Consider the following 23,462-nt stretch of genomic DNA (forward strand, 5'->3'; position numbering starts at 1 on the left):
TATGGATTGGAAGAATATGAAGAGTGAAGAATATGAAGAGATTGTTCAGCTGAAATTTTCAAGAAAAGGTGAATGGAAAGCAATGACACAACAGGGTAAAAAAAAAATATAATAATAATAATGAAAAAAATAATATATATATTTTATACCCTTTTGTGTCATTGCTTTCCATTCACCTTTTCTTGAAAATGTATGTATGTATGTATGTATGTATGTACGTACGTATGAGTGTGTATTATATATACATACACACACTGACTTTCTGCCATCCTAGCTGGGCACAGGGATATGTGTGTGTGTGTGTGTGTGTGTATATATATGTATATATATATATATATATATATATATATATATATATATATATATATATTAGATAGATAGATGACCCGGAAGTCAAAGATGGTAACATGCGATGGGTAGTAGTGACTACAGCTGAGTATATGGAGGGTGCAGTAGTCCTTGCGGAATTCCTAGGATGTTAAAAACGTTTCGGAAAGCCTCTTTCCTTCATCAATAACAAAATGGTACTGATGAAGGAAATGTGTCTAATACCATAGGAATAACACAAGGACTACTACACCCTCCATATACTCAGCTCTAGTCACTACTACCCATCACATGTTACCATCTTTGACTTCCGGGTTTTTTCACTACTTCCATCACTGACCCTGCGCACTGCGGATACGACACATCAGATTGCTAGCAATCCCGACAGAAGCCTCACGTACAGAGACACTTTCTACTATCAGATGCTCCGGAGCCCTCTGATTCTTACCCGGGTAAGACTGTGTGCAGTACTTCTCATCGGACCGGTAAGCCAATTGCATATGTGAGGATTACGGCAAGTTTTATGACTGTATCGCCAGGACTATCGCCGACTCATTCCCTTACAATTGGATAACATACTATGGAGTATCCTTTGGACTATTTTAGAGTGTAATGTGCTATCATTTTAATTGTTTTTAATCATTATTGTTTTATTGTGCATAAGTAATACATAAGGTTACTATTTTTAAATACCAATTTCATATCCTCACCATTAAACTAGATTTTTTTAGACTTAGTATGCTATATACCTTGAGGTTCTCCTTACTATCTTTTTCTCTAGTATATCTCTTGTTTAGTGTGTACAGGGACACACTGGTGAGATCACTCGGCATCAGCAACAGTGTTTTGTGACGGGACACAACTTCTACCTTTTTCTACCTCATATATATATATATATATATATATATACATACATACATACACACACACACATATTTATCCCTGTGGCCAGCTAGGATGGCAGAAGTCAGTCAGTTCCACTCAGCTCCCAAGTTCCTACATCTCAGATGCTATATATGTAACACTTGCAGCTTCCGGATTTTTAGCAATACTTACAGTTTGTCGCTTGGATGCAGAAAATATTGGGGTTCTCTATTTCCACTGTTTCTGTGATTCTTTGGGGGACCGATGCAGTATTGGTTGAATAGAGAACGGCCTCACGTTTGCACAGTTGGCTGTCACCGCTGTAAAAGCAAAAACCTAAAGCTGTAAATGATTATTGTCCATACACCTTACTAAACTATATAAATATCCTAAAGAAGCCTCTACCACTCTATGAGCCAAGATAGAGAGTGACTTGCCTCGGCAAACTCAGTCAGTGTGTGCATTATAAGTTTGGCAATACATTTGAATGGCCTAGTCAGTGCATGTCCACCAGAAGTACTGACGCCAGACCTGTGGTGATCAGCGCACCAGTTTCAGTTTCAAAAGGTGGGTTCTTAGACAGGGGTAGGCAACCTTGGGCTCTCCAGCTGTTGCAAAGCTACAACTCCCATCATGCCTGGACAGCCAAAGTTTTAGCTTTGGCTGTCCAGGCATGATGGGAGTTGTAGTTTTGCAAAAGCTGGAGAGCCAAGGTTCCCTACCCCTGTTCTAAGACATAGAAAAAAAACAACAACACATACTCATCAGTCATCCCTCATTGTCACTGCTCTGGTATTCCCTTGGCCCCGAGTTTGTCTATGTATATGTGCCAGCAAAAATGACCATTGGCAACAGGAGCAAAGCATTGGCAAGGCACGTTCTCGCTGCTGGCATGAAAGATTTTCGGCCTGCAGTGTGTGCGGCTGCTGGGGCTATAGATGAATGGATTTTCAATATATATTCATATATTATTCTAGTTTATTGATATTTGTTTTACATTATTTTAATAAATAATAACCCAATCACCACCTATTCTCAATATATTACATGATTACACCACAATGTATGAAGAGAGTTTTTTAAATAATTGGTTCCCTTTAAATTGTCCCTGTAGTTTGACAACTCAAAAGCTTTCCCAAATTATAGGGACACTTTAAAGGGAACCAATTACTTGAAAAACTCTCTTCATACATAGTTATAAAGCCCCCCGCAGAGTTTTCAAACATATAATTGACTGCTATCCGCTTCCCTGATAGCCCCCGAAAAAACAACTTGGAAAATTTCCCACGCCATATGTAAATTACCCCTATGTAGTCATATGATCAGTCCTCAGAGATTTTTTGCCCCAGCCATGACTACTTCGCCGCTGAGGACCGCCCACATGACTACATAAATGCAATTTACATATGGCGCAAGAAATTTTTAAATTTGTGTTTTTTGGAGGCAATAAGGGAAGCGGATATCGGTCAATTATATGTTTGGAAACAGTGCGGGAGGCTTTATAACAATGTATGAAGAGAGTTTTTCGAGTAATTGGTTCCCTCCAGTGTCCCTGTAGTCTGGGAAAGCTTCTGAGATGTCATAGAGACATGCCAAAAGTTTTGATCAGTCTGGGTCTGAGGGTTCAGATCAGGGCCGGGACAAAGGGTAGGCAGGGGTAGGCTATGGCCTAGGGTGCCATCTGTTGGTGAATTACAGGGGGCGCTATCCACCACATAGGGTCCTCCACAAGCCTGAACCTGAGGTCTGTGAACAAGGGCATATGCGTCCGAAACATGTCATCAGAGCCTAGAAGTGTGTAGCACGATGGTGTATTATGTCCTGACTTTTAAAGAATTCCAATAAAGCGCAAGTACTGGTTTACTGAATTGAGCTGGATCGTTTTTCCTTTCTACTGGATGTAAGTATGTATGCATGCGTGAGGGTGCATGTATGAGTGAGTGAGTGTGCATGTATGTATGTATGTATGTATGTATGTATGTATGTGTGAGTGAGGGTGTATGTATGTATGTATGTGTGTGTGAGTGAGGGTGCATGTATGAGTGAGTGTGCATGTATGTATGTATGTATGTATGTGTGAGTGAGGGTGCATGTATGAGTGAGTGTGCATGTATGTATGTATGTATGTATGTATGTATGTTTGTGTGAGTGAGGGTGTATGTATGTATGTATGTGTGAGTGAGGGTGTATGTATGTATGTATGTATGTATGTATGTTTGTGTGAGTGAGGGTGTATGTATGTATGTATGTGTGAGTGAGGGTGTATGTATGTATGTATGTATGTGTGTATGTATGTTTGTGTGAGTGAGGGTGTATGTATGTATGTATGTGTGAGTGAGGGTGTATGTATGTATGTATGTGTGTGTGCATGAGTAAGTGAGGGTGCATGTATGCATGTATGTATGTGTGTGTGAGTGAGGGTGTATGTATGTATGTATGTATGTATGTATGTATGTATGTGAGAGTGCATGTATGAAAAAAGAAATGTAAATTTATTTTTTTTTTGGGGGGAGGGGGGGGGGGGAGGGTTGGTGGGATTTGCCTTTTTTGCCTAGGGCACCAGAACTCCTTGTCCCAGCCCTGGTTCAGATCTGCACTGATCGGGAGATAGAGCCGGGAGAAGATACGCCGCAGCACGGTCCACTCCCCAGTCTGTATAAGAAAAATGAGTCGGGCTCATAATGTAAGTCTATCGAACCAGACGGGGGAGAGAAAGTGATGCAGCACAGTCCTCTCCACGCTCATTCTCCCGATTGGTATGGGTGTGATCACTCTGGACTGATGAAAATTTTTGACATGTCTCTATGACGCCTCTATGACATGTCAAAAGCTTTCCTGAAACGACAAGGCACTAAGGAAAAGAAGCCGAACTCATAATAGTGGATTTTATTTTTGGCTTTTTTTCCTAAACTCTCTATCCTTATTATACATATGATATACAATTCAATATTCCTGCATGTAATGATGCAGCACCTGTCAGGTTCCATTAATGATAAAAAGGGGTATCGTCATCAATGTATATATACATATAAAAAATATATAATAATAATTTGACTGCCATCTTGTGGCTTTTAGAGGGTACTACAACTTATTAAAAAACTGAACTACAGCCTGCTATAAACTCCCTCATATTCCCCTCACCTGCACCAGGTATTACAGTCCAAGCTGCACGGACATCGTTCTGCACACACTGAAGCCAATCCCTGAGGCTGCAGGCGATTGGGAACATCAGCAGCAGAGAAAGTGAATGGAGATGGTTAAAAAAAATCCAGGCACTGGAGTGAAACGGAGTGACTACACTAAACTGAACAAGACGTGAATAGAGAATCTTCACCCCTTGGGGGCTTTTAGAGCAGAGTGGTGGTTGGTAGCCTACACAACGAGCCGTCAACAATGAGAGGGGAAGAGCGGCCAATAAAGAGAAGGAAGCAAGTTTGTTACGTGAATGTATGCAAAAATATTTATATTGATGAGTCTTACGGGTTTAACCATATTAGCTGAGATGGGAATATTGCTCTAAAAGAGAAGTCTGGCAACATAAAATAAAAAAATGACAGGTGGTGGTGGTGGAGGGGGGGGGGTGTCTGAGATTTTCATAAAAAAAACAAACAAACAAAAAAAACAGTGGGGATATGTTAAAAGGTGTTGTCCCAAATATTATTTCTAGATTTAAAGGTGCTCAGCTGCTAATATACATATATATATATTCACACGCACACAGTGGTACTGGTGGTGGGGGATCAATCTTATATATCAGGGGTGTAAAACACAACCAGTGGGCCAAAAATTAAAAATTCAACAAAGAATTGGGTCAACCTTGATATTTACTTAAGTGCTCCTTGCACTGTCAGAGGGGTGTGCAGCGTCCCTTGCACTGTCAGAGGGGTGTGCAGCGTCCCTTGCACTGACAGAGGGGTGCGCAGCGTCCCTTGCACTGTCAGAAGGGTGTGCAGCGTCCCTTGCACTGTCAGAGGGGTGTGCAGCATCCCTTGCACTGTCAGAGGGGTGTGCAGCGTCCCTTGCACTGTCAGAGGGGTGTGCAGCGTCCCTTGCACTGTCAGAGGGGTGTGCAGCGTCCCTTGCACTGTCAGAGGGGTGTGCAGCGTCCCTTGCACTGTCAGAAGGGTGTGCAGCGTTCCTTGCACTGTCAGTTCCTTGCACTGTTAAAAGCAATGTGCGTTCCCCAAAGTTATATCATAAATTGCTGTGATGTGACAAGTAGACAGGGCAGGGTGAAGGAAAGTTTGGGGGGGGGGGGGGGGGGGGGAGCATCCACGTCACTGCTGCACGTATCACCCATGGACATACATACTGTTATCCTATGGGGATGGCCGGGCTGCAGCAGTAGGTAATTGCCCCAATAGTGCCCCACAAATAGTTAATTGCCCCAACAATGCCTTAATAGTGCCCCACAAAGTTACTTTCCCCAGAAGTGCCTCTGATATTAGCTGTAATATGGAGCACGCAGGGAAATGTATTCTATGTCAGTGTCTATGTATTCTTGTATTATACTTTTTATTCATTTTATTCTTTACATCTGGAATTCCATTAGGTGACGGCTACTGGTGATGAATACAGTGGTGCCTTGGATTACGAGAATAATTTGTTCCGGGGCCACGCTTGTAATCCAAATCCACTCTTACACCAAAGCAAATTTTCCCATAAGAAATCACTGAAATGCAGACAATTGGTTCCACACCCCAAATATGATTTATTATTCTGAATAACATGTAAAACTAATGAAACATTCAGAAACAGCAGAATATGTGATATTATAAGTTACTGTACAGTAATGGAGAGGATGGGAAACACAAGGGCGGACAGAGACTGCAGGAAGCATGAAGGAATGAGCAGGACAGATGTGGGCACATACATGCAGCGCTCTCTGTCCGGGGAGAGAGGGGTTACAGCTATGGAGAGATTACCTCCACAGTCCTGTCCCCTGATGTAAGCCCCAGCCTGAAGTGGATCTGCTATGATTTGGAAGGTGAGGGAGATTTCCTGGGTCAGTGTACAGTGCTGTAGACCTCGCTATGCACACCCTGCCCTTCCCCCACTCGCCCTCCCACCCAGTACAGCAAGCTCTTAAACCAAAGCAATGCTCTTACACCAAGTCACAATTTTGAAAAACTGTGAGCTCTTAAACCAAAACGCTCTTAAACCAAGTTACTCTTAAACCAAGGTATCACTGTATTTGCCATAAAAATATTGAGACGGCCCTGGGATCTATTCAGTGATCAGTTCCCCGTCCCTCCGGCTGCTGCATTGGTGACAATAGCCGCCATTACATCAGAGGTGGAGCTGTCCGTCTCATCTGCTCCTCCTGTCAGCGCAGTCACCCGGCCGTCTATTGGTGGGTCAGGAGTCTGATGGCTCCATCCATCACTGGGGGAATCTCACCGAATAACGGCCGGGGGACAAACCATTGTATTTACATATTGGGAACAACTGATATTGTTACCATAGCAACATAAACAATCCCTATATGGGTCACATGTCAATAACATGTGATACAGTATAGATGCTGCTTGTGGTGATGATGATGTCATAATGTCCTAGTGATGTCACATGGGCTTCGGAACGTTTCCATGTGACCTCCGGCGGGTATATAAGGGGCCTCCGGCCACCTATAGCTTGTCTCTGCTTTGCCATTCCTGGTGATAGGAGACAACCCTCATTGGCAACAATGAGGTTCCTTTTGCTTCTAGTTTTTCTGGATCTGGTCCATAATACACAGTGCAGCTTAATGCTTTTTAAGGACTTCTCATCCTGGATCCTGTCCTATGAGAGCCCTATGGAGAAACCACCACCACCTACTACTATGTATGAGGTAAGTGTCCAAGTACAATCCATGAAATACAGGATGATGGATATTACTGTTATTGCTGCTGATGTTATTGTTATTCCTATTCTCCTCTATGATTCGGCCATAATTATTCCTTGTATTTATTATTAGTTTGTTGTATTTGATATCAGAATATTATTTCTTGTCTTTTAGGACTTTTCGTCATGGATTGATAACATCCTGTCCCATGGCCGTCCTGTAGAGGAACCACCACCACCACCTCCCACTATGGTTGAGGTAAGTCCTTGAAAAAACATCATCATCATCATCATCATCATCATCATCATCATCCACCATTAATGATAAAATGAAGCCATAACTATTCCCTGTATGTATCAGATGTTATTATATTATTATTTTTGTCTTTCAGGAATTCTTATACTGGATAAGTAACATCCTGTCCGTTCCTAATCCACCTGCTCATAGACGGACCCGGGAGCGCTGTACTGGAGTAAGTGGAGCTCATACTGTATATACAATGTGTACATGTAATGTTAGATGCCTCTGGTTCCCTTTATAATACTTTCTATGTAATTTATTATATTATCTTTGGACCCTTGTACTAATTTTCATTTTTGCATCTTACAGAATAACCCATCAGAATCCACTGGCCCCCGAGAGAAGCCGTCTATTATGAAGATGATATATACATCGATATCAGCTAAAGTGTTTGGGGTAAGTGACGCCATCTTGTATTATAGGAAGCGATCTGCAGTCAGACATGACCCCCTCCTGTTCTGACAATGGAAGCTGGGACTGCTCTCATAGCTTCATACTGACTCTGTTCCTTTCTATTACAGGAGCCCCCACCACCCGCGGTCCCAATAGGCTGTATGGTGACCCTACGTGACCGGGTTATCAGCGGCGCTATATTTGGACTGGTGATATCTCCAATCTGCGCACTAGTGCTCCTGGCTGCATGGCTGGCACATGAGGAAAAACTATCATCAGAACCTGCAAATTCCTCAGATGTGGATGACCTGCAACCTGACTTGGAAGCAGAGCAAGACCCTGTAAGAGCCGCCGATGTGCCTGAACCATCGCCGCCGCCTGAAACAGCCGAAGATCTGAATGTGCCTGAAGCAGCAACATCAGGAGAACCGGAACAATCACGGCCAAGGAAATCCACGCTCAAGGCACCATCTCTCAGGGGCACCACCATATCGCTGAAACACGCGAGCTTCAATAAGGAGGTGCATATCCGTTTTATACCTCCGAACCACCGAAATGAAAAGGCGCGAATCTCTACCAAACATCGAGAAAGAGAGTTCGTCTTAGACCCCCCATCTGTCCATGACCTAGAACTCCTGGAGGACTGTGTGACAGAATTACGGCAACAGAGACATCCAGCCAACCTGTCACCTGGCCGCCGCATCTCCAGACGTTTTGTGCAGTTTCTGCGCTTTTTCTGGTGCTGTGCAGAACAGGAGGAAAACTAATATGGCAGATGAGCGTCAACACATTTAAAATTTTAATAAAAAAAAAACCTTAAAAATCCTTTAGTGTTATTGCCCAGACTTTTGTACCCGTTTCAGACTCTCTATCATTTTGCCAAGGTCCTTTTTTAACTCCCTGAACCGTCTCTTTTCTCATTATGTCTGGATGCGCTCCCATCCACGAATAGCGAGGAGGACCCTAATTCCACCCAAGAACTATGGTGGCTTATCGCTTCCAGATCCTTTTTATGATTACCTTGCGTCAGTTTCCACCAGAATATTGGACTGGTCACATCATGCCGACTCGAAGTTATGGGTCAAATTAGAGTCTTCTAGAGTCTCGCTAATATCCCACTAGCGACTTCCTTTTGGATAGCACCCGCTCGGATGCTGCGCCATGACATTGCCATTTCGCCGCTTGTCTCGCAGGTCATATTTGCTATATGTTCCTCCAACTTACCAAGGCTTAAATTGCTTACAGGAGACGGTCCTCTAATACCTAAACATGCCCATCCTGACTTTATTCCGGGACACTCTCCCACTAATTTTTTACCTGGCATCCCACACAAACCCCTCAGATTCTACCATGTGGTGTCCTCTGCCACACTCCTTCCCCGTACAACATTAGCCCCTGACCAAGCACCCTCCTCATCCTCTAGGCCGCAATATCTGCAACTGAAACATTTCTAGGATTCTCTCAAGACACAACACAATCTCCATAGAGATCTAACAGACTTCGAACAACTGTGTGTCACAGCCGAGGCGCCCTGCCATGCGGTCTCACTTATTTACAATCTGCTCCTATCCATAAATAGGGAAGATAAGCTGAAGGTCCAAAAATCGTGGGAGCGGGACCTTGGTAGGGAACTTACTTCTGCTGATTGGGACAAATCCTTCCATTTCGGTCACAAGGCCTCTATTTCCTGCAAAATCCAGGAAACCAATTAAAACATCATCTCCCGGTGGTATAGGGTTCTGGTGTTACTCCAGAGACTCTATCCAACAGTCCCTGATACTTGCTGGAGATGTAGAGCTGCTAGAGGGACTATGTTACACATATGGTGGGAGTGTGCGCTACTCTTATTTACTTATTTACAACATCACAGGTAATAACCTACCGGATGATCCAACAATCCTTCTCCTTTTGTTCTTACCAGGAGAAATGTATCAGCAAAAAAAAAAAATTATCAGATTTCTGCTTGTCGCGGCCCATGCGGTCATTCCTAGGAGGTGGAAATCTGTCTCCCCTCCATCAATCTCTGAGTGGTTGTGAGAGGTCTTACACATTTCTAGAATGGAGGGACTTAGGGCGGAATCGCACTGCACTCAAGCTGCTACTGCACGCTTATGATATCCTTGGGAATGGTTTATTTCATTACTAGAGATCCATTCCTTTGGGACGGCCCTGACCAGACCCGTATCCTCTACTGCCTAAAAACTCCCCTTCTCCTTCCCCCCTCTTGGTTGGGGTTTCTGGCCCCTTGGACCACTCTGGAAGGTTATCTACTCTCTTCTCCTTCTCTCTTTTTCTCACTGGTTGATACTTACTTACACAGCAAGGCAAACCCCGCTGTTGGGAACGCTGCACTATTCTCAGGGTGATGTAGCCCCTTGGGGTTAATGCAACTTCTTCCAAGTGCCTTACTTATCTGATAGTGTTTCCCCTTTGTCTGATGTTACTCTTTATGTTATTGGCCCCATAGTCAGAGTTTCCTTTTCTTGTTATGGCTTTGATTGATTTGTGCTGTACTCTTACATAGTCTGTATTTCTTTTTGAACTCAATAAAAAAGATTTGAATATGAAAAAAAAATAATAATCATACAATGTATCAGTGTGTGATTTAAAGGGCTGTAAAGGGGAAACTAAGAAGCTATAGGATCTGTCTAGGACAGAGGAACTCAACAACTTTCAGTGAAGCTCCACTTACCGGGGTCTATTGTCAGGTGAAGGTCCAAGCTGAACATCACTAATAAACATGTTTTTTTACTTTTCACAAACGTTGTTGAACTATTTACATACACTTGCTTATTAGCGGGAAAACTGGCATTTTTCTCTCTCACCGTCCCTTTGAACTTAGGTACAAAGGGAATGACTGCCCCAGTAGTATATAGCCCCCCTGTTGCTCCCTCAGTAGTATATAGACCCCTGTGCGCTCCCCCAGTAGTATATAGCTCCCCTGTGCACTCCTCAGTAGTATATGGCCCCCTTGTGCGCTCTCCCCCAGTAGTATATAGCCCCCCTGTGCGCTCTCCCCCAGTAGTATATAGCCCTCCTGTGCACTCTCCCCCTGTAGTATATAGTCCCCCTGTGCGCTCTCCCCCAGTAGTATATAGCCCCCCTGGGTGCTCTCCCCGTAGTATATAGACCCCCTGTGCGCTCTCCCCCCAGTAGTATATAGCCCCCCTGTGCGCACTCCCCCAGTAGTATATAGCCCCCCTATGCGCTCTCCCCCTATAGTATATAGCCCCCCTGGGGGCTCTCCCCCTATAGTATATAGCCCCCCTGTGCGCTCTCCCCCTATAGAATATAGCCCCCCTGTGCGCTCTCCCCCCAGTAGTATATAGCCCCCCTGTGCGCTCTCCCCCAGTAGTATATAGCCCCCCTGTGCGCTCTCCCATTGTAGTATATAGCCCCTGTGTGCGCTGTCCCCCCAGTAGTATATAGCCCCCTGTGCGCTCTCCCCCAGTAGTATATAGCCCCCCTGTGCGCTCGCCCCCTGTAGTATATAGTCCCCCTGTGTGCTCTCCCCCAGTAGTATATAGCCCCCCTGGGTGCTCTCCCCCCAGTAGTATATAGCCCCCCTGTGCGCTCTCCCCCCAGTAGTATATAGACCCCCTGTGCGCTCTCCCCCAGTAGTACATAGCCCCCCTGTGTGCTCTCCCCCTGTAGTATACAGTCCCCCTGTGCGCTCCCCCCAGTAGTATATAGACCCCCTGTACGCTCTCCTCCTCCCATATAGCATAAAACAAACACTTATACTCACCTGGGTCCGGCACCTCCTCTTCTCTTCCCTCTTGTGGCAGCACTGCAGCGGTCACTAGAGGTCGCTCTCCCCTTGTCCTGGTGCCGGCGCAGTGACGTCACTCGAGTGCCCATACCAGAGGCAGAGTGTAGCCTCTTGTGACTGCTGCGGCCAGTGAGGGGTGACTGACGGGAGGGAGCCAATGGCTCCCTCTCGGTCAATGCTGCTGCACAGTAACTAGGAGCGCTCGTTACGAGCGCTCATAATTACTGAGCAGAGCACAGCTACAGCAGGGGTCCGGACAACTGCCGTACGCGGTCCGGGTTTGGACTACGGTCCGCCAGTTGAGGACCCCTGGTCTAGGACATAGAGCGGGAAGCTGCAGCTCTCCAGCTGTTACACTACCATCCCCTTCATACCTGGACGGGCAGACTACAGGTGGAGCAGTACTTATTTCTGCACTTTGGCGCTGCTCTGGCACATTATGTGCACTACACGGCGGTATCAGGCGCTGCATAGTATTACGTGTCTGTTGGTGAGGCACAAGCATTAAAGAGAATGTACCACTAGCATATCCCCCCCTCCCTTTTTTTTTTTTTTTTTTTTTAACATGAATAGACCAGCGTGTGGATGCCGTTGCCACAGTCGTCCTTTCCCCTGCACGGCGCCGGTATATTACTAAGCACCAGCCGAGCATGAAACACTGGAGGCGGGCTGGCCCCAGTGTGGGGATCTGTCCCCCCTCTGTGACCCAGTTCCATAGATTCTACGGTAGCCGTGTCACAGAGGGGAGGGCAGATCATCACATTGGGGACCAGCCTCCAGTGCATCCCACTCGGCCGGTGTTCAGTGATAGACTGGCGTCGTGCAGGAGAAACAAAAGGACGACCACGGCACCAGCATCCACACGCCAGCCCCGGTCTATTCATGTTTAAAAAAAAATATATATATTCTAGCGGTACATTCCCTTTAACCTCTTAGTGACCATCCATATGCATTTGCATGGCGGTCACTAATGGGCTTTATTCCGATGCATACGCAGTTTAACGGCGGCGCATTGGAATAAAGTTGCGGCGCAGCAGGGATTAAACTTTCCTTGCGCTCAGCTACCGGAGGTATCCGAGAGCTGGGAGAAGCCATTGGGGGCCACAGTGAGCGGTCCCTGGCAATGCGATTGCCGCAATTCACCGAATAGTCTGTTGTCACTGTCTGATCTCCTGTGTCCGTTGTCACTGTCTGATCGCCCTGTCTGTCACCTCTGTGAGCCATCACTGTCTGATCCCTCGCTGTATGTTAACCCCCACTTCACATATATATATTTTTTTCTACATGTGTACTGCGCACATAACATTGTTATAAGTTGTGTTGCGGCATTTACACCTTTACACACCTGTCCGTGCTGGTAACAGTATTTTTAAATACTTAAAATGTCCAGCAGATCTGCTAGTGCTGAGCAGGCGTCCGCCATGCTGCTCTAGCACTTCAGGGAGCGAGACTGACATGGCGTCAGATCCGGATTTTTTCCCGGACTCTGACAAGAGTAGTTCAGGTAGTTCAGAGGAGTCCGTCGTTGTTAGACCCCGTATGGCAGCCGCAGTGGAGGTGTCGTACCCTGGCCCCTGTGGTGTCCCTAGGCCAAGTGTCGTCCCTGTAAGCTTTTGGGAGCCACTTCTTTCCCTCCCCAAATGCCCCCATTCACTGCCACTCCAGGGATCTATAGGGATGTAACAAATTATAACCCTATTGATTTTATTTGTTTGTGGGTGATCAGGTCCTAGGATTGACTGTCGAGTAGACAAACTTATATGCCCGGCTAGGGATGTCACCATACCAAAATTTACTTCAAAGTTCGATACCGATACCAGCTTTCGGATTTCGATACTCAATACTAATTCGATACTAAATAAAGTTTGAGAAAAAACATGTAAAAATACAAATATAATTTCCCTCCTCCCTGACTGCAGATATGTTCCCCCCCCATGCACAACATTTTTATTTATGTGACTTTTTAAACACTTTGTTACATTTTATAGTTCGTACAATTACGCATGTAATGGATGCCAAATACATGTATGCTCTTTTTTTTTTTTACTTTTTGAAAAAAGGAAAAAGAAGGGATTATTAGAACTTTTATTTTTTTATTTTAAAAACACTTTTTTTTTTTTTTTTACATTTTTTAATTCCCCTCTACCCTCAAGCATACCTCCCTGTGCACAACAACTCCCACTTGTTTTGAAAGGCTGCTGCCACGCAACTGCAACTCCCAGCATACCTCCTTGTGCACTACAACTTCTAGTATAACTCCTTGTGCTTTGTCACTCCCCACAAGAAGATATGCTGGGAGTTGTAGTGCACAAGAAGGTATGCTGGGAGTTGTAGAGCTCAAGGAGGCATGCTGGGAGATGTAGTGTACAAGGAGGCATGCTGGGAGTTGTTGTGCACAAGAAGGTATGCTGGAAGTTGCAGATGTGCATTAGCAGCCTCCTGAAAAAACAACTCCCAGCATACCTCCTTGTGCACTACAACTCCCAGCATACCTCCTTGTGCAGTGTGTGCACAACAACTCATCACAAGAAGGTATGCTGGGAGTTGCAGTGGACACGGAGGTATGCTGGGAATTGCAGTTGTGCAGCTGCAACCTCCTGACACAACAACTCCATGTAGCATACATTCTTGAGCACTACAACTCCCAGCATACCTCCTAGTGCACAAAGAGGTATGCTGGGGGATGTAGTGCACAAGGAGGTATAATGCTGGGAGTTGTAAAGCATTAGCAGCCTCCTGGCACAACTCCCAGCATGCCTCCTTGTGCACAACAACTCCCCACAAGAAGGTATGCTGGGAGTTATTGTGCCACTGTATCGGTGGGCCCCGAGGGAAGGAGGGGGGCTACAGTATTGTGGACACTGGTGGCATCGGCAGCTCCTGGTGGTGGGAGAACTGGGAGGTACAGTGGACCGCGCCGCAACAGTGGGTCCCGGAGGGTGGGGAACTGGCCGGCGTAAGGGACTGCTACTACAGCACCGGCGGGTCCCGTACTCGTAATGGTTGAATGACTGTCGCCCGCGGGATTGCGGGCAGCAGTCATTGGCAGCGGGGCCGCTCTGTAGGTAGCAGACTCCTGCTGCATATGGAGCGGCTCTGGAGGGGTTAAATGCCGCTGTCGGTTATGACATTGGCATCTACTCTGTAAAATAGACGGCATGAGCGATCGCTATGTGCCGGCTATTTAAATTTGGTGCTGCCGAGAGCGGAGAGCGTGTGGGCGGAGGAGGGGACACCAGGGGGCGGCACACAAAGAACACGGCCAGCGCTCAGGTAGCTGCCGGCCGTGTTCTCTGCACCATTGTTCATGATAATCTGCTGTATTACGCAGCTTAACAAAGTATCGATACCAGGAAATCCTGGTACCGAACCGTTTTTCTGCCTGAAATATCGATAGTAGTATCGATATTTCGGTGCACCGTGCATCACTATGGAGTGGCCGGGCTGTCCATAGTACTACTGTGTTTGCTGCAGTGATGTCCCGCACCCAATATGAGACCATAATGCGTTTCATGCATTTTAATGACAACGCATAGTGCCCCCCCCCCAAAGAAATCACCCCAATTATGACCGCCTCCATAAATTAGAACCCCTATTATCCCTCCTACAAGAAATGTTCCTAAACAGGTACACCCCAGGCAAACAACTGGTAGTGGATGAGTCCCTCATGAATTTTAAAGGCCTCCTTTCATTCCGCCAGTTCATTCCATCTAAGGCCCCATTCACATTAAGCAAGAACAGGGGAATTCTGCGGCGGAGCTCTCCACTATGGAATCCTGCCGCTGTGAGTGAATGATTGGGCGCACACTCCTCTGCTGCCGCCGCTCTCCGCTCAAGGAAGTGACGTCATTTCTTTGAGCGGAGAGGGGAGGTAGAGGATGCCCTGTACACAGACAATTTCTATTCCAGTGTACCCATTTACAAAACGCTGCATGCTGCAAACACAGGGGCCTGTGGGACAGTCCATAAAAGCAGGGTAGGACTCCCACCAGAATTGCTGTCCAGGCGGGTAGAAAGGGGGGCGTCATTTGCACTGGCAAGTGATAACCTGCTGGCTGTCAAGTGCCATGACAGGAAGAGGGAAGGGGGGGGTTCACCACTGACACAGAGAGAAGTAATCCGGCCTGTGTCTGCGATTACAACCGTTCATGGGAGGTATGGACCTGTCAGACCAGGCGCTGCAACCATACCAGGTAAAACGTAAAACCAGGGCCTGGTATAAAAAGGTGGCAGTCTACCTTATACAGACTGCTACCTACAACGCCTTTGTAATGAAGCAGCACCTGTCAGGTTCCATTAACGATAGAAAGGAGTATCTTCATCAATGGCCTCATAAAAAATATATATAATCTCAATGACCTGACTGCCACCTTGTGGCTTTTAGAGGATACTACAACTTACCTAAAAGCTAAACTACAGCTTGCTATAAACTCCCTCATAGTCACCTTACCTGCACCAGGTATTACAGTCTGAGATTTCCATAAAAATCTAATCGATTTATCTGGTCTTCTGCAGACCAGAGTAATACAGCAATGATCTGATCGATTATTGCTGCATTAAGTATATGGCAGTGATTTCTATGGGAGATCACTGCAGTAATACTGAAAGTCCCCCAGGGAGACTAAATGTTAACCCCTAGACGACTAAGGACGTAGCTGTACCTGGGCGTGCTGGTACGTCCTGACCTATGAAGCGCGCTCCGGAGCGGACTGTGCTTCATAGGAGGCGGGGCCGACTGCAGTGAGCAGCCCGACCCTCACCGTTAATGACAGGCTGCAGCGATCGCAGCGTTTAAGTGTAAGTGACAGGGGGAGTCCCCGTTATAATCGCCACAATAGGCCCATTTTATTAATAATTAATTGCCAAAAAAAAGGATTTCATTAAAAAAATATATATAACAGAGAATCTGTGTAACCTGCATATGGTTGTGTTCGGGCTGACCTATAGAATAATAGTATCATGTCACTTTTACCATATAGTGTATTACATAGACACAGGAAATGTTACCATATTTACATTCTTTTTTCCAATTTCACCAATTTGTATTTTCATAAATAATATATTTGAGGTTCCATCATACATATTATGGTAGAATGAAAGACGCCATTACACAGTACAACTATTCCTGTAACAAACAACAAGCCCTTAGGGTATGTGCACGCTGAGAAATTCTCGAGACATTGAAGCAGAAAGTTTTCAGGCAGAATTCAAGCAGAATTTAAGCCCCCCTTTTAATTCTATAGGATTCCTCTAGCAGATCTACAGCAGAAAATTCTGCTCTGAAATTCTGCAGTGTGAACAACAGAGCAGAAAACCCATTGAACACAACGGGACTTTGCTCTGTACATATTTTACGGGAGGAATTTCAAGCTGAAATTCCTCTTCAATTCCTCACCTAATTCCTCGCCTTTTCCTCAGTGTGCACATACCCTCACATGGCCCTGTAGATAGAAAAGTGCTAGAGCTCTTAGAAGGGGAGGAGGAAAAAACGAAAACTCAAAAATGAAAATTCGCGCGGTCCACTGGGTCATTTTGGGATTGGTCCTCAAAGGATTAAAGTATACAGTAAAAAAAAAAAAAAAAAAAACAAGTGCTTTTATTAAAAAAAAAAAAAAAACCCTCCCCTAATAAAAGTCTGAATTACCCCCATTTTCCCATTTTATAAGTAAAAATAAATAAATATACTTGGTATCGCTGTGTGCGTTATAGCCCGTACTACTAAATTATCACATTCCTGATCTCGCACGGTTAACTGCATAAGTGCAAAAACCGCCAAAGAGCAAAATTGCACATTTTTTTGTCACATAAAATCCCCAAAAATTGTAATACAAAGAGATCAAAAAGTGGCATATACGCAATCAAGGTACCGATAGAAAGTACAGATCATGGTGCAAAAAATGACACCTCACACAGCCCCATAGACCAAGGGCTAAAAACGCTATAAGGGTACAAACCCACACACCGTATACGCAGCAAATACGTAGCAAATACGCAGCAGATTAGATCTAAATAACTGAACACAGCATCAAATCTGCACCATCAAATCTGCTACGTTTTTGCTGCGTATCTGATGTGTATACGGTGTGTGGGTTTGTACCCTAAGGATGAGAATAGAGCAAATTTAAAGCGACCCACAATCTAACCCCCCCCAAACCACTTGTACCTTCGGATAGCTGCTTTTACTCCAAGATCTGTCCTGGGGTCCGTTCGGCAGGTGATGCAGTTATTGTCCTAATAAACAACTTTTAAGTTTGCAGCTCTGTGTCAAACTGGCGTGGCCTAGAGTATCTGTGCCCTAACTTTGCACCTCTACATCCCTCCTCCCCACCCTCTTCATCATTAGCAATGCTCCAGGCAGATTGTCTCCTATTCATCAGCTGTGTCAGCACGGCACTTGGGCTGGATCGTTAAGACACCTGTGCAATGTTCACTACAAAGGAATAGGAAAAATTTTGCCAGTGCCATTCCTAATGATGAAGAGGGTGGGGAGAAGGGGCAGAGGGGTGGTGTAAGGTGTAAGACACTCTAGGCCACATCAATTTGACACAGGGCTGCAAGCTTAAAAGTAGGAACGGACCCCAGGACAGATCTTGGATTAAAAGCAGCTATCCGAAGGTACAAGTGGTTTTGGGGGGAGGGGGGTCAGATTGTGGGTACAGAGTCGCTTTAAATACATTTAGTTTTTTTAAAAAAGGTTTTAATTTTTTTTAAAACCTGTCAGATGAAATAAAAGTGATATGAATTACATATCGTTGTAATCGTACTGACTTGAGGAACATATATAACATGTCAGTTTTACTACAAAATGAAACCCGTAAACATGAAACCCCCCAAAATGAAAACAAATTCCTTTTTTTTCCAATTTCACTGCACAAATAATTTTTTTCTGGTATCACAGCATAGTTTATGAAAAATTAAGTCGGCCATTGTAACGCTATGGCCTTTAAAACACGAGAAGGAAATACTATATATATAGTGGTATACACTGAGCCGTTTTCAAGCAACATTGGAAGTATATATACACACAGATACAGTGGCACTGGTGGTGGAGGATCAATCTTATATATCAGGGGTGTAAAACACAACCAGTGGGCCAAAATTTAAAAGATGGACAAAGAATTGGGCCAACTTTGGTATTTATTTAAAGAGGATGTACCACGTTTTATGTACCGGAACAGGCTGGTGCTCAAGCACTGGAAGCGGGTCGGGCAGCCCCCAGTGGGAGGGAATTCCCTCCCTTGTATGATGCAGCTCCCTTAGAATGAATGGAGCCGCGTCAGAGGGGAGGGAAATCCCTCCCACTTGGGGCGGGCCGGCCGACCTCCTGTGCTTGAGCACCGGCCGATCCCGCTGCATAGAACGGCGCCGTGCACGGGAACTGTTTTTCGAACCACAGCACCGGCTTCTCCGTGACGGCGCCGTTCAATCCGTGGGTTCAGATTACAGAGGATGTACCTGGTGTTACATCCTCTTTAAGCGTGTATGCAGCGTTCCTTGCACTGTCAGAGGGGTGGGCAGCGTTCCTTGCACTGTCAGAGGGGTGGGCAGCGTTCCTTGCACTGTCAGAGGGGTGGGCAGCGTTCCTTGCACTGTCAGATAGGTGTGCAGCGTTCCTTGCACTGTCAGAGGGGTGGGCAGCATTCCTTGCGCTCTTAAAAGCAATGTGCGTTCCCCAAAGTGATAACATAAATTGCTATGACGTGACAAGTATAGGACAAGAGGACAGGGCAGGGGGAAGGAAATTTTAGGGATGGGAAGCATCCACGTCACTGCTGCACGTATCACCCATGACATACATACCGTTATCCTATGGGGATGGCCGGGCTGCAGCAGTAGGTAATTGCCCCAATAGTGCCCCATAAATAATTAATTGCCCCAACAATGCCTTAATAGTGCCCCACAAAGTTACTTCCCCCAGAAGTGCCTCTGATATTAGCTGTAATATGGAGCACGCAGGGAAATGTATTCTATGTCAGTGTCTATGTATTCTTGTTATTCATTTTTATTCATTTTATTCTTTACATCTGGAATTCCATTAGGTGACGGCTATTTGTGATGAATATTTGCCATAAAATATAGAGACGGCCCTGGGATCTATTCAGTGATCAGTTCCCCGTCCCACCGGCTGCTGCATTGGTGACAATAGCCGCCATTACATCAGAGGTGGATCCGTCCGTCTCATCTGCTCCTCCTGTCAGCGCAGTCACCCGGCCGTCTATTGGTGGGTCAGGAGTCTGATGGCTCCATCCATCACTGGGGGAATCTCACAGAACAACGGCCGGGGGACAAACCATTGTATTTATATATTGGGAACAACTGATATTGTTACCATAGCAACATAGACAATCCCTATATGGGTCACATGTCAATAACATGTGATACAGTATAGATGCTGCTTGTGGTGATGATGATGTCATAATGTCCTAGTGATGTCACATGGGCTTCGGAACATTTCCATGTGACCACCGGCGGGTATATAAGGGGCCTCCGGCCACCTATAGCTTGTCTCTGCTTTGCCATTCCTGGTGATAGGAGACAACCCTCATTGGCAACAATGAGGTTGATCTTTCTTCTCGTTTTTATGGATCTGATCCACCCGACACACTGCGACTTCTCCTCCTGGATAAACACCATCCTGTCCAATGAGAGTCCTATGGAAAAACCACCACCACCTACTACTATGTATGAGGTAAGTGTCCAAGTACAATCCATGAAATACAGGATGATGGATATTACTGTTATTGCTGATGTTATTGTTATTCCTATTCTCTTCTATGATTCGGCCATAATTATTCCTTGTATTTATTATTAGTTTTTGTATTTGATATCAGAATATTATTTCTTGTCTTTTAGGACTTTTCGTCATGGATTGATAACATCCTGTCCCATGGCCGTCCTGTAGAGGAACCACCACCACCACCTCCTCCCACTATGGTTGAGGTAAGTCCTTAAAAAACATCATCATCATCATCATCATCCACCATTAATGATAAAATGAAGCCATAACTATTCCCTGTATGTATCAGATGTTATTATATTATTATGTTTTGTCTTTCAGGAATTCTTACACTGGATAGATAACGTCCTGTCCGTTCCTGTCCCACCAGCTCATAGACGGACCCGGGAGCGCTGTACTGGAGTAAGTGTAGCTCATACTGTATATACAATGTGTACATGTTATGTTAGATGCCTCTGGTTCCCTTTATAATACTTTCTATGTAATTTATTATATTATCTTTGGACCCTTATACTAATTTTCATTTTTGCATCTTACAGAATAACCCATCAGAATCCACTGGCCCCCGAGAGAAGCCGTCTTATATACAGAAGATATATACATGGATAAAAACTATGATATTTGGGGTAAGTGACGCCATCTTGTATTATAGGAAGCGATCTGCAGTCAGACATGACCCCCTCTTGTTCTGACAATGGAAGCTGGGACTGCTCTCATGGCTTCATACTGACTCTGTTCCTTTCTATTACAGGAGCCCCCACCACCCGCTGTCCCACCAGGCTGTATGGTGACCCTACAAGACCGGGTTATTAGTGGCACGGTATATGGACTACTAATATCTCCAATATGTGCACTAGTGCTCCTGGCTGCATGGCTTGCACATGAGGAAGAACTATCATCAGAACCTGAAAATTCCTCAGATGTGGATAACCTGCAACCAGACTTGGAAACTGTGCCAGACCCTGAAAGAGCCGCCGATGTCCCAGAACCATCGCCGCTGCCTGAAACAGCCGGAGATGTAAATGTGCCTGAGGCAGCAACATCAGGAGAACCGGAACAATCACGGCCAAGGAAATCCGCGCTCAAGGCACCATCTCTCAGGGGCACCACCATATCGCTGAAACATGCGAGCTTCAATAAGGAGGTGCATATCCGTTTTATACCTCCGAACCACCGAAACGAAAAGGCTCGAATCTCTACCAAACATCGAGAAAGAGAGTTCGTCCTAGACCCCCCATCTGTCCATGACCTAGAACTCCTGGAGGACTGTGTGACAGAATTACGGCAACAGAGACATCCAGCCAACCTGTCACCCGCCCACCGCATCTCCAGACGCTTTGTGCAATTCCTCCGCACTTTCTGGTGCTACGCAGAACAGGGGGAAAACTAATATGGCAGATGAGCGTCATCACATTTAACTTATTAATAAAAGAAAAAAACTTAAAATTCCTACGATGTTATTGCCCAGACTTTTGTACCTGTTTCAGCCTTTCTCTATCATTTTGCCAAGGTCCTTTTTTAACTCCCTGAACCTTCTCTTTTCTTATTATGTCTGGATGCGCTCCCATCCACGAATAGCGAGGAGGACCCTAATTCCACCCAAGAACTATGGTGGCTTATCGCTTCCAGATCCATTTTTATGATTACCTTGCAGCAGTTTCCACCAGAATATTGGACCTGTCACATCATGCCGACTCGAAGTTATCGGTCAAATTAGAGTCTGCTAGAGTCTCGCTAATATCCCACTAGCGACTTCCTTTTGGGTAGCACCCGCTCGGATGCTGCGCCATGACATTGCCATTTCGCCGCTTGTCTCGCAGGTCATATTTGCTATATGTGCCTCCAAATTACCCAGGCTTAAATTGCTTACAGGAGACGGTCCTCTAACACCTATACATGCCGATCCTGACTTTATTCCGGGACATTCTCCCACTGGTTTTTTACCTGGCATCCCACACAAACCCCTCAGATTCTACCATGTGGTGTCCTCTGCCACACTCCTTCCCCGTACAACATTAGCCCCTGACCAAGCACCCTCCTCATCCTCTAGGCCGCAATATCTGCAACTGAAACATTTCTAGGATTCTCTCAAGACGCAACACAATCTCCATAGAGACCTCACTGACTTAGAACAACTGTGTGTCACAGCCGAGGCGCCCTGCCATGCGGTCTCGCTTATTTACAATCTGCTCCTATCCATAAATAGAAATCCTACAAGAAAAATGGCTTACGCCAAAAAATATACAGCAACTATTAAATATCAATGATTCCTTTATTAGATAAATATTAATTACACAGAAACATTTATAAATATACTGATTAAAAACGGATGTGCAGAGATACCATAGATAAACCACAGATAACACCTGGACCCTACTTATATATTAGGGAACATCTGAGCAGCATTGGAGGAAAACTGGATAAAGTGCAAGTGCAGTCCATAAGCTAATACAAATAACATAAACTCCAATGTTTTTCAATCACATAAGTATATAGGTTCCCAACCATAGGATGTGCCCAGCTCCAGTAAAGTGCATCAATGCAAAGTGCTACATATACCTGGTATCCGGTGGTCTATGGCTCCTCTCCCTCCCCAACGCACGTTTCGCGTGGCAGCTTGATTACGGGGCTATGTATATACCGCTGCCCGCCGGTATTTATACTGTATCATCCTCCCTCATTAGCGGACGCCTCCGCCATGCGTCACAGACGTCATCGGCGTGGTGACGTCTGTGACGCATGGCGGAGGCGTCCGCTAATGAGGGAGGATGATACAGTATAAATACCGGCGGGCAGTGGTATATACATAGCCCCGTAATCAAGCTGCCACGCGAAACGTGCGTTGGGGAGGGAGAGGAGCCATAGACCACCGGATACCAGGTATATGTAGCACTTTGCATTGATGCACTTTACTGGAGCTGGGCACATCCTATGGTTGGGAACCTATATACTTATGTGATTGAAAAACATTGGAGTTTATGTTATTTGTATTAGCTTATGGACTGCACTTGCACTTTATCCAGTTTTCCTCCAATGCTGCTCAGATGTTCCCTAATATATAAGTAGGGTCCAGGTGTTATCTGTGGTTTATCTATGGTATCTCTGCACATCTGTTTTTAATCAGTATATTTATAAATGTTTCTGTGTAATTAATATTTATTTAATAAAGGAATCATTGATATTTAATAGTTGCTGTATATTTCTTGGCGTAAGCCATTTTTCTTGTAGGATTTGTATGTCGTTGG

At 45.2% G+C, this 23,462-nt stretch overlaps 2 protein-coding genes across 5 annotated transcripts in view; one reads left to right on the top strand and one right to left on the bottom strand.

Moving 5' to 3' along the window:
- TCTN1 (tectonic family member 1) overlaps positions 1-23,462 on the bottom strand; it is a 120,018-nt gene that overhangs the window by 31,385 nt on the left and 65,171 nt on the right. For both annotated transcript variants that reach the window (XM_069960796.1, XM_069960797.1), the window contains exon 3: positions 1,384-1,511. In XM_069960796.1, coding sequence (XP_069816897.1) covers positions 1,384-1,511 — 128 coding nt within the window. The remainder of the gene's footprint in view (positions 1-1,383; positions 1,512-23,462) is intronic.
- Positions 6,811-21,692, top strand: LOC138785178 (uncharacterized). 3 transcript variants are annotated; one of them, XM_069960804.1, is made up of 5 exons: positions 6,811-7,021; positions 7,190-7,273; positions 7,407-7,487; positions 7,625-7,711; positions 7,837-8,490. In XM_069960804.1, the coding sequence occupies exons 1-5, from the start codon at positions 6,878-6,880 to the stop codon at positions 8,473-8,475; spliced, it is 1,035 nt and encodes a 344-aa protein (XP_069816905.1). In that variant the 5' UTR covers positions 6,811-6,877; the 3' UTR covers positions 8,476-8,490. The 3 variants fall into 3 exon arrangements, with proteins under 3 accessions (XP_069816905.1, XP_069816906.1, XP_069816907.1); XM_069960805.1 differs by lacking the exon at positions 7,837-8,490 and adding an exon at positions 20,969-21,692 and having other exon boundaries at positions 6,817-7,021; XM_069960806.1 differs by lacking the exons at positions 6,811-7,021; positions 7,190-7,273; positions 7,407-7,487; positions 7,625-7,711; positions 7,837-8,490 and adding exons at positions 20,004-20,169; positions 20,334-20,420; positions 20,539-20,619; positions 20,757-20,843; positions 20,969-21,688.

The sequence above is a fragment of the Dendropsophus ebraccatus genome, chromosome 3 (genome assembly GCF_027789765.1).
Source record: "Dendropsophus ebraccatus isolate aDenEbr1 chromosome 3, aDenEbr1.pat, whole genome shotgun sequence".
Taxonomy (NCBI): Eukaryota; Metazoa; Chordata; class Amphibia; order Anura; family Hylidae; genus Dendropsophus; species Dendropsophus ebraccatus.

Bases quoted from the DNA above. Each gene is read 5' to 3' on its own strand.
- LOC138785178 (XM_069960804.1), top strand. From the start codon at position 6,878: ATGAGGTTCCTTTTGCTTCTAGTTTTTCTGGATCTGGTCCATAATACA. The intron at 7,274-7,406 runs GTAAGTCCTTGA...TTTGTCTTTCAG, and splicing joins CACCTCCCACTATGGTTGAG to GAATTCTTATACTGGATAAG. The intron at 7,712-7,836 runs GTAAGTGACGCC...TTTCTATTACAG, and splicing joins TATCAGCTAAAGTGTTTGGG to GAGCCCCCACCACCCGCGGT.